The following is an 11625-nucleotide window of genomic DNA, read 5'->3' on the forward strand; positions in this document are numbered from 1 at the left end:
GACTTTGAAATAATGAGGTTAAGCATAGGAAATTCAGGTAAGTTATTGCACATTATTTACAGCATGATAAAGTTTATTGACAAGTAGACTTGCACAGATCGTAGCAGGAAACAGATCCCCAAGGAAAGCATCAACTAGAAAAAAATTACATTTATGTAACCCCTTGATACCATTGTTGCCATGCAGATTTTGCATGAGATGAATAGCTCAGTGAAGGACTTATTTTAATATTTTTAAGGAAGGAAGTGAGTTAAAGATTTGGATCTAGGCGAATAGGTGTTCAGAACCTGGGCTACATACATGTAGGTAAAAATACTACACACTGTTGCAATGTAAAGGAGATCAGCTTTGTGCAAGCAGGCAGGATTGGAGAATTGTGAAGGTCGATGAAGTGTTGGATTGGTTGTGATAGAATATCTGGAGACTTCAAAAGGAACAAATAATTCTTAATTCTTTATTACAACACATGCACCTAATTAGGTCAGTGGGTATAGGACTTGTTCCAGTTGCTTGCCAGACAGCAGAGCTTTGGGTTGATCGGGTTCAACCTAGAATGGAAGAGCAACAGATAATTGACGGTGAAGGTCAGTAAGGATTTGATGTGTTTCAGCAAAGATCTGAGGCAAGGTTGAAGATCAATGATATTGTGGGGGTGACAACGACAGTGTGGGTGATGTCGGGGAAGAGAAGTTCAGCTCAGGGTTAAAGTGGATGTTGAAAGTTGCCAACTGCCAGGATCAGTCTTAAATAGTTGCCAGAGAGAACAATGGTCATCGACAAGGGAATGGAATTTAAATTAGAGAGACTTTGTTCAGTAATTTACTGAAAATAGATTCTGATCATTCAATACTGGATAAACAATAAATCCAAGGGAATGAAATAGTTGAGAGAGGATAGCCATTTGAAATGTGCACACTGATCTCATCAGTTTAATGGGCAGCGCACACATGCAAAAAGTAATGATGATCAAGGAAAGGTAGAGACCATTGTGGGTTCCAGCTTTCGTTGATCATTGTTACTTTTTGCATATCATCCTTTCATTTGGTCTATGTCTCTCTATATCACCGTCTATCTCTCGTTTCCCTTTCCCCTGAATCTCAGTCTGAAGAAGGGTCTTGACCCAAAGTGTAACCTATTCCCAACAATGACTTTTCTAATGATTTGCTGTCCTGGTAGACCAATCATTTGTGAATCATGCACTATGTCATCCTGCAATCTCCCTCCATTCTTATTTCTTCCTCATTATTATCTTTACACAGATCTGTGTCCATTCATTTATCCAGATCACTTTGTAGTCTCATTGCCTCCTCAACTTAATCTCCTGCTATAAACAATGGTAGACTTGAAGGGGGCAGCACTAGAAGGGATAGAACTGTGAGCAATGTCATGTCGTTGGCACTGTGAAATGCAGGAAGAGGGAGAGCTAGTGAGCAGTTTGATTATAAGTAGGGTTAAGGTAGCAGGAGGCAGGTCTTCTAAATGAAGGGTGTTCAGAGGGGGTGTGAAGAGAGAAGATGGACGTTCAGGTGTAAGATGGGGCAGCAAGTGCTTTTTGCTGGAGAATCCAATGAAAGGAAAGAGCTGAAATAATGGAAGAGTTGGCTGTGATCCAAAAGTGTGCATGTCCTCCAGCCTTCCATCAAGGGAAAGTAATTCTCCAGCTGGCTGCAGTGCAATAGTTGCTGCTGCTACCTCTACCTCCAGCCATCTGGGTTTGATCGTGACTTCCAATACTGTGTGCGGAGTTTGCATGTTCTCCTTGCAATCAGTGGTGCTCTGATTTCTTCCCACATCTTAAAGCTATGCTGGGAGGCTGATTTCTCCTATTATAAATGGATTGCAAGAGAATGAACAGATAGTTGATGGCATGTGGGAGAGAGAAGCGTACCGGGAAATAATTGAGCAATAGAATTAATGGAATGTTCTGAGAACAGCATGGGTGGAATGGCCTATTGTATGAAATGGAGCAAAACTCTTTTTTGAGTTTTTATTTTAAAAAATGTAAAAAAACTTGACCCACACATCTTTACACTTTTCTCCTCGCGCTTTATAGCTATGCCCATTAGTCTTTGACAGTTCCACTCTGGGTGAAAAATGTCTGCCGATATACACTTATCCATGCCTCTTGTGATTTTATAAACTTCTATCAGCCTCTAACGCTCCACAGAAAATAATCCCAGTTTGTCCAACTGCTCCTTATTGGTAATACTTATCTAAGATCCATCTGTATATCAATGCGATTAAAGGTCGTGCAATTAACTGCATATTTTCCTCTTACCTTTGACCTTACACAGTGCAGCACCTCACACTTGCTTGTATTAAACTTCATCTGCGAACAATAATGGTACGTGCATTGATTGCTGTTCAAAGCTACTGGTTACAGACCTCCAGGCAGAATGACACCCTTCCACCATTACCCTCCAACTTGTAATGGTAACGAGTTTAGAATTCAAACCGCCAAGTCACTGGATCTCATGCATCTTAATCAGCCTACTATGAGAGATCTTGTCAAATGCCTCATCAATCACTTTGTCACCTCTTCCAAAAAAATCAAGTTTGCAAAACCTGAGGGAGCAAGCTACAGTATGTGAGAGAAATGTAAAGATCATCTTGGCCAAGAGGGTGATTTGAAAATATAAATTAATAAATATGCCCTGGACTTAGTGAAAGGCTTTGATCATTTTTCAGGCTGAATTGACATTTTGGGTACGAGAAGCATCATGGACATTCATGTTTAAGTAATGTAGATATCAGAACTGGCAACTGCACAGGTGTACACTTGCACCTCCTCCAACCTCATCTGCTGCATCCGCTGTTCCAGGTGTCAACTTCTGTACATCGGCGAGACCAAGCACAGGCTCGGCGATCGTTTCGTTGAACACCTCCGCTCAGTCCGCCTTAACCTACCTGATCTCCCGGTTGCTCAGCACTTTAACTCTCCCTCCCATTCCCAATCTGGCCTTTCTGTCATGGGCCTCCTCCATTATCAGAGTGAGGCCCAGCGCAAATTGGAGGAACAGCACCTCATATTTCGCTTGGGTAGCTTACACCCCAGCGGTATGAACATTGACCTCTAACTTCAATTAGCCCTTGCTTTCCCTCTCCATCCCCTTCCCCTTTCCAGTTCTCCCACCAGTCTTACTGTCTCCAACTATATTCTATCTCTGTCCCGCCCACTCCTCTGGCATCAGTCTGAAGAAGAGTCTCGACCCAAAATGTCACCCATTCCTCTCCAAAGATGCTGCCTGTCCCGCTGTTACTCCAGCATTTTGTGTCTATCTTCGATTGCACACGCTGGATGCAGGAAACATGTTCCTGATGTCGGGGGAGTCCAGAACCAGGGGCCACTGTTTAAGAACAAGGGGTAGGCCATTTAGAACTGAGATAAGGAAAAACATTTTCACCAGAGAATTGTGAATTTGTGAAACTTGGATGTGGTCAATTGGACTCGCCACTAAAGACTATCGAAGACTAAATCAACACCCCTGAAGCCAGACCCTGGGTTAGGCCACTGTGCGTACTCGCTCCACATCAATCCACCCTCTCCAAAATCTCCCATTGACCCCTGCGTTCTCTTGCGCTCTTGCCTGGTGCAATAACGAATGGTAATTGCAGCAGCATTACACACATTTAGAAGCAGACAGCACACAAAAAAAAAATTATACATAAATTTTACTTATTTTAAAAGAAAGGAGACGGTGAAAGAAACAAGACATTAATGAAAAACATAAATTAGAACAAAAGAAGTAAGTTGATGGTAGTGCAAGAGGTGGACCATAATGATCTGTTGAGGTAGGATTAGGGTTATATGGTATTGATGGGGCATCTTGGTCAGCATGAATGATTTAGACTGAAGGGTCTGAATCCATGCTATAAGGCACTGACTATGTTTTGGACATTTATGACATGTTTTACCTTTTTGGAGTAAAAACCTGGAAAAGAAATGCTGTCGCACCACCACGTGGTTTTACTCGACATCCACATCTGTGAAGAAGCTGTGGAACCAGGTGTAAATGGTCTGTTGATGATTGACCAGCCCTTGCCTGGCTCTGCTTTGAACACGTGTATTTACCCATAATGTCCTTGACTTCGTGCCAAATGTACACGTTTCCATTTAATCCTCTTTTTTTTTTTAAAAAGCATCAAGTGTTAGGATTCACAGTGAGTCAGGTCTGGAGCAAACCATGGCTGGGCTTAATGTGTCGTGCGGATATTTCTTTGCTGTTCTGGCTCTCTGTCAGGTGGTTAGGATGGTTTCCAGGAGACTCTTGCCACTTCAGGTCTACATCTTCCTGGCAGAGTTGGCCACTTGCTTCCAACTGGGGGCCTTCTGGCTTGAGCTCAGGATGTTGGTGGTCATCGGGCCATGGGGAGGTGGGTTTGGGATGGATGTAGTTCTGACTCTACTGTTCATCCTCTTCTTGATCCATGAAGCCACGTTGGATGGCGCACAGGCCAACCCCCTGATCACCTTGCAGGAGCTGCTACGCTCCAACTCTTCGCTGGCAGTTGCTACACTGAAGACCTTGTCCCAGTTCGGGGGGACACACTTGGCCAGTGTGGTTGCCAAAGTGTACTGGTCCTGGGAGCTGACGGACTTCCACCTCATCCAGAACATGATGGCCATTGACTGTAGCTCCGCCATTCAGACATCTGTGAGCCACGCTGCCTTGGCTGAAGCAGCCTGTGCTTTCCTTTTCCACTTGGTTGTGATGAAGTTTGAGGGAGCAGCTTTGGGCTACAGGATCCTGTCCAAAGCCCTGACCATCACTGCCTTGGTGTACACAGGTAAGCTCCATTCAAAGTCAGGGGAACTATAAGTAACAGATTCTCCTATTAATAGTCGCAGTGAGGTGATGTTGGGTTCAAAATAAAATAAAACTGCAGATAATGGAAACCTGAAATCACAACAGCAAATGCTGGAAATCCTCAGCAGGTAAGGAGGCATCCATGGGAGGAGAAGCAGTCTAGTAACATTGTGTAGTTTGGGTTACGTTGTACACACTCTGGGGAACGTTTTTTTCTCATGGTAACGTACAATCTGAGTAACCTATTGTCTAGATAACGTACAGTCTGGTTCATGTACCATCTTGATAATGTTGTACAGAGGATTACATTGTGTGGTGATTGTACAATCTGGATCACATTGTTTAGTCTAGATAACATTGTGTAGTCTGGGCAATGTTGGACCATCTGGGTAATTAACAATCTGGGTAAGGTTCGGTCTGAGTAATGTTGAACAGAATGGGTAATGTTGTCTAGTCTGGGTAATGTATGTTCTGGGTAGCATATCAGAATACAAAGTGTTGGGGTAACTCAGCGAGTCAGGCAGCATCTCTGGAGAACATGGATAGGTTGAGCCCCTTCTTCAGATTGACTGGAAGAGGAGGGGTGTAGGGACAGGTTTTACATCTGTGGTTGCAAGGGAAAGTATCTGGGGCGGAGGTGGTTTGTGCGGGAAGGGATGAGTAAGGTAAGGAGCTGCGGAGGGAGCGGTCTCTGCAGAAAGTTGAAATAGGTGGAGATGGGAAGATGTGGCTAGGGGTGGGATCATGTTGGAGGTGACGGAAATGTCAGAGTATGATGTGCAGCATGCGGAGGCTGGTGAAGTGAAAGATGAGGATCAAGGGGATGCAATCCTTACATATTTATTTCAAATGGGCCCAGCTATACCTGCCTGCCTTGTCAGTTATGTCAAACAGTCCTTGTTTCAGTCATATATTGGCCCTAAACCCCAACTCTTTCTCTGCTACATCGAAGGCTGCATCGGGGCTGCTTCCTGCACCCATGCGGAACTCATGGATTTGATTAACTTCACCACTTCCACCCTGCTCTCAAATTCACTGGGACTATCACGGAAACTTCTCTCCCCTTTCTTGATCTCCCTGTCTCCCATCACAGGGGACAGACTATCAATTGATGTCTACTATAAACCTACCAACTCCCACAGTTATCTGGACTGCACTTCCTCCCACCCTGCCTCTACAAAGACGCTATGTCCTACTCTCAATTCCTCCATCTCTGCTACATCTGAACCAAGATGCAGCTCCTTCCATTGTAGGATATCTGAGATGACCTCTTTAGTAAACGTGGTTTCCCCCATTCTGTCATAGATGGATCCCTAGCCCGCATCTCCTCTGTGTCCCATAGTTCTGCTCTTGCTCCCCCTCCCATCCAGACAGAACATTGATAAAAGTTTGTCTGGTTCCTCACCTTTCACGCCACCGGCCTCCCCATCCAACATATCATACTCCAACATTTTTTATTGAAAGACAAATTGATTAAAAAATGAGAAAACTCACTCCAATTATATTGTACTCCGATGAGACTGCATCTGGAATTAAAGACATTCGGCCTATACTCTGGGTTTTGAAGAATAAATGATCTAATTGAAATGGAAAAATGTTTTTGAAACATAAAAATAAACAGGGTAGTTTCAGAATTGATGATTGTGACTAAAACCAGGCAGTCACTATCCCAAGTTGGCCATTCAGGACAGGGATGAAAAGAAATCACTTCGCCAATGGGTGGTGAACCTCTGGGGTTCTCTATCCGAAAGGGCTGTGGAGCATCAGTTGTCGACTGTTCAAGACCAAAATCAGAGGGACTTTGGATATGAAGATAATCGAGGGAAGTTGTGGTTGGTGCAGGAAATGGAACCAAGATAAGAGATGAGTGTGGATCTTATTGAATGGTGGAGCACATTCGAGGAGCCAAATGGGCCACTGCAGCTTCAGTTTCTGTGCGGGATATGGACTTGAGCCTGGTGTATCAATGCAGAACATAAGATGTGATGGGGAGTTTAATCTGTTGCTATGTCTGGTGTCTAACCTATTATTTGCTCTCCTGTGTAGCTGGCCCATATACCACAGCTTTATTTAATCCAGCACTAGCATTCTCTGTGACGTTCCACTGCTCTGGGAACACATTGCTGGAATACATGCTCGTGTACTGGCTTAGCCCACTCATCGGTAAGTCACAGTATCTCTTCCTTCACATGCGTCCTGATAAACCCTGACATTAGTCTGTCAGTACTCTAATTCATCATGGTCAATGCACTCTGCTCTGTGCAGTTTGTCTGATGGTGACGTTAACAATATGCTGTTGAATTCCATCGATGTGTCCATGTGGCTGCACAATCCTGTCCAAGTATCTTTCTGCGAAGTTAACATTAATGGCAGTAGAGGTAAAACCATTAGATCTAACTGTTATAGAGATAAAGGATCAGCTGCACCAAAGGGCAAGACTACTGACCAAGAGGAAAGAGGTGGAGGAAGAGAGTTGCGCTTGAATTCAAATGTCATGGAATAATAATCACGCAACTACCAAAATTAACTTAGACAGAAGGGGTAGTGAACAAGGAAGGAAATATAATGTGCAAAGTGGTCACATAACTCATTTTTCCGTTTAATACATAAGAAACCTAACAAACTTGAATGGAGAGGGTCATAGAGAGTTGTGGAGATGGAAACAGATCCTTCAGCCCAACAAGTTAACCACTATGAATCCCATTTTATTCTGTCCACATTCTCATCAAGTTTTACCAGATTCTAGCGCTCCCACCCAAACTTGGGAGCAATTTACTATTGTCAATTAAAACAGCAGGTCGTTGGGAGGAAACACAAACACCAGGAAGAAACCCACATGGTCACTGGAAGAATGTGGAAACTCCATGCTCACTTCATGGTGCCTGGAGTGGACATTGAGGTCGGGGACCATTCCCACTGCCTACACTCTACAGTGTACTACCCCATTGAGGTCCGTCCTGTCAGCAGTGGGGCATTGGCTGAATGGTTCCATCTTGTTCAGTTGTTAATGTTCATTCTGTTTTTTGTGGGAAAGTTGACTCGTGTTCACACCAGATCAACGTCCAAACCTCAATCCATGTGGATATGTCCATGTGAGCAAGCATGCCAATGTATGTAAATAAATGAAACTGATAAGACACAAGGAACTGCAGATTCTGTTTACTAAGACCAGCAATGTTTATTGCTATCTGGAATTTAATGTGAATAATGAATGTTTCTCTCGTGTAGAAGGGTTGCTTAGCTCTCGTGGATCTGCTCAAACAGCTCGGCACCATGGAGTATAATGTATAAAGTTAAAAGAGATTGGAAAATACAGTTCATTCTCACAAGTCACATCAACAATATGAGCGATTTGAAAGGAATACAACTTTGAGGCATGGAGACATACAGCTTGGAAGCCGGCTCTTCAGCCCACGAAGACTGCCAACCATCAACCACCCATTTACATTAATCCCATTGTTATTTTACCCATCTTCTCATGGTTTAGATTCCCAAACAGTAAAGGAATTTTTCCGTTGGGCAATTAGCCAACTAACCTGTACATATTCAGGATGTGAGTAGAAACCAAAGTCTGTGGAGGTAAACCCACATGGTCACAAGAGAACATGCAAACTCCACAATGACAGCACCAGAGGCCAAGAGTAAACCTGGGTCTCTGGTGCTGTGAGGCTGTGATTCTCTTAGCTATGCCACTGTGCCACTTACAGTGCCCTCCATAATGGGACAAAGACCCATCATTTATTTATTTGCCTCTGTACTCCACAATTTGTGATTTCTAATAGAAAAAAATCACATGTGGTTGAAATGCACATTGTCAGATTTTAATAAAGGCCAATTTTATACATTTTGGTTTCCCCATGTAAAAATGTACAGCTGCATTTATAGATAGCCCCCCATTTCAGGACCATAATGTTTGGGACACAACAATGTCATGTTTAGTATTTTGTTGCATACCCTTTGCATGCACTGACAACTTCAATTCTGCGATTCATGGACATCACCAGTTGCTGGGTGTCTTCTATGGTGATGCTCTGCAAGGCCTGTATTGCAGCCATCTTTAGCTTATGCTTGTTTTGGGGGCTAGTCCCCTTCAGTTTTCACTTCTGCATATAAAAGACATGCTTAATTGGGTTCAGATTGGGTGATTGACTTGACCACACAAGAATTGACAATTTGTTAGCTTTGAAAAACTGCTTTGTTTCTTTAGCAGTATGTTTGGGATCATTGTCTTGCTGTAGAATGAACCGCCAGCCAATGTGTTTTGAGGCACTTGTTTGAACTTGAGCAGATAGGACGTGTCTATACACTTCAGAATTCATTATGCTACTACCATCAGCAGTTGTATCAACAATGAAGATAAGTGAGCCAGTGCCTTCAGCAGCCATACATGCCCAGGCCATAACACCGCCACCACCGTGTTTCACAGATGAGGTGGTATACTTTGGATCTTAGGCAGTTCCTTCTCCTCCATACTTTGCTCTTGCCATCACTGATATAAGTTGATCTTCGTCTCATTGAGGACGACAGATAGCACAATGGGCTAAGAGTTCGGCTGGCGACCGGAAGGTAGCCGGTTCAAATCCCGCTTGGAGTGCATACTGTCCTTGTGTCCTTGGGCAAGACACTTCACCCACCTTTGCCTGTAATGGAATGTTACGGCGGCAGGCGCGGGCACACCGCGACGCCCTGTGTCTCCCTTTCAAGGGAGATGCTAAAAATGCATTTTGTTGTCTCTGTACTGTACACTGACAATGACAATAAATTGAATCATTTCATTTCATTCATTTCATTTCATCTGTCCACAAGACCTTTTTCCAGAACTGTGGTTGCTCTTTTGAGTACTTCTTGGCAAACTGTAACCTGGCCATCCTATTTTTCCAGCTAACTAGTGGTTTGCATCTTCCAATGCAGCCTCTGTATTTCTGTTCATGAAGTCTTCTGCAGCCAGTGATCATTGACAAATCCACACCTGTATCCTGAAGTGTGTTTCTGATTTATCTGACAGGTGTTTGGGGATTTTTCTTTATTATAGAGAGAATTCTTCTGTCACCAGCTGTGGAGGTCTTCCTTGGCCTGCCAGTCGCTTTGCAATTAGTAAGCTCACCAGTGCTCTCTTTCTTCTTAATGATATTCCAAACAGTTGCTTTTGGTCAGCCTACGGTTTGGCTGATGTCTCTAACAGTTTTATTCTTGTTTCTCAGTCTCATAATGGCTTCTTTGACTTTTATTGGCACAACTTTGGTCCTCATGTTGATAACAGCAATAAAAGTTACCAAACAGAGGCCCCACACCAAGCTCTCCCAAGCACTTTTCCCTGCCCTGGTGGATCTTGAGACCCTTCAATGCATTCCTTGAGTATCACATAATCAATAGACAATAGGTGCAGGAATAGGCCATTCGGCCCTTTGAGCCAGCACCGCCATTCAATGTGATCATGGCTGATCATCCCCAATCCGTACCCCGTTCCTGCCTTCTCCCCATATTCCCTGGCTCTGCTATCTTTAAGAGCCCTATCTAGCTCTCTTGAAAGTATCTAGAGAACTGACCCCCACCGCCCTGTGAGGCAGAGAATTCCACAGACTCACAACTCTCTTCCCCACGTCCGATGTCAGGCTAACTGGTCTATAATTCCCTGTTTTCTCTCTCCTGCCTTTCTTAAAAAGTGGGATAACATTAGCTACCTTCCAATCCACAGGAATTGATCCTGAATCTATAGAACATTGGATACTTTCCTGCTCTTGATAACGATGTTGACTGCTATCCAATTTACTTTGAAGATGTTGAGAATTCTATGACTAATTATACTCATTTGTTTACAGCAACAACTTTGGCTGTCTTACTATTCCATGGGAACATTCCTCTGGTTTTCTCCAAGAATCTCCTCTATTCCCAAAGACCAAAGTACAAAATTCCCAAAGGGAAATCAACATTGGGTCCAGAGGAGAACAAGACAGCCAACAGGCAACAGGCAAGGAAGAGAAACATCCATAAGAAGGTTTTGGAGGTGGTCATGGACAAAGAAAACAATTGAGACCAAAATGTTTGCCAGTGGAGGGTTTAATTTAGTGTAAATTATTGGAAACACTGCCTGGAAAAGTGGTGGAAACTAATCGATTGTGGTTTATAAAGGGGAAGGGATAAAAACCTAAAATAAATAATAATGTTGGGCTATGGGAACAGAGCAGGGTTGAGTATGCTGCCAGAATGTATATGAAGATGGTGACTGGCTGGTATTTTACATTGGAGCTGTTTTATAATGCACACACATTTCCTGTAACATTTCATTAATTCAGCACCTTCGAGACCTTGGTGATGCTGTACTGGAAGATTTACAGACTATTGGATGTCATTTCAATTAATTTTCCAACACACATTTTTTTTTGCTGCTTTGTTTTAGACTACATTTGAAGAAAAACGGATTTATTTGGTTAGCATGGGAATTAGACTATTCTAGCTGGTCTCTCGTGGATAAGAATGAGTTGGATGAGGTGGTAATCTTTAGTTCCAAAAGAGGAGGTGACTGGGAATGAGGGCAGCAAAGACGCACTGAAAATATTGACAGATTTGAAATAGAATAGAAATACATATAGGGTGATTTCACCAAAGGTCAAATGAGCGTAGATCCCCCCCTCACGTGACCGAAAATTCTGACTGGAGGACATCTCTCAGTTTGGTACATGTAAGTGAATGGGGAAACACGCACTTTCCCACCCGTTAAAAACATGGAAAACGGCCGATTTTTGAGCTGAAATTTTCTGTGCTAGTCGGGGTGACCCTGAAGCACAGCGACCTATATTTTCAGGCAAAACAAAAGATA

The 11625-nt window shown here is 43.3% G+C and overlaps 1 protein-coding gene across 1 annotated transcript; it reads left to right on the top strand.

Annotated features, from left to right (window-relative positions):
• Positions 1-4: 4 nt before the first annotated feature.
• Positions 5-11390, top strand: aqp12 (aquaporin 12). Its single transcript, XM_055646000.1, has 3 exons — positions 5-4788; positions 6855-6971; positions 10628-11390. Exons 1-3 carry the CDS (start codon positions 4185-4187, stop codon positions 10837-10839), a joined length of 933 nt encoding a protein of 310 aa, XP_055501975.1. The 5' UTR covers positions 5-4184; the 3' UTR covers positions 10840-11390.
• Positions 11391-11625: the final 235 nt, after the last annotated feature.

Source organism: Leucoraja erinacea, chromosome 14 (genome assembly GCF_028641065.1).
Source record: "Leucoraja erinacea ecotype New England chromosome 14, Leri_hhj_1, whole genome shotgun sequence".
Classification (NCBI taxonomy): Eukaryota; Metazoa; Chordata; class Chondrichthyes; order Rajiformes; family Rajidae; genus Leucoraja; species Leucoraja erinaceus.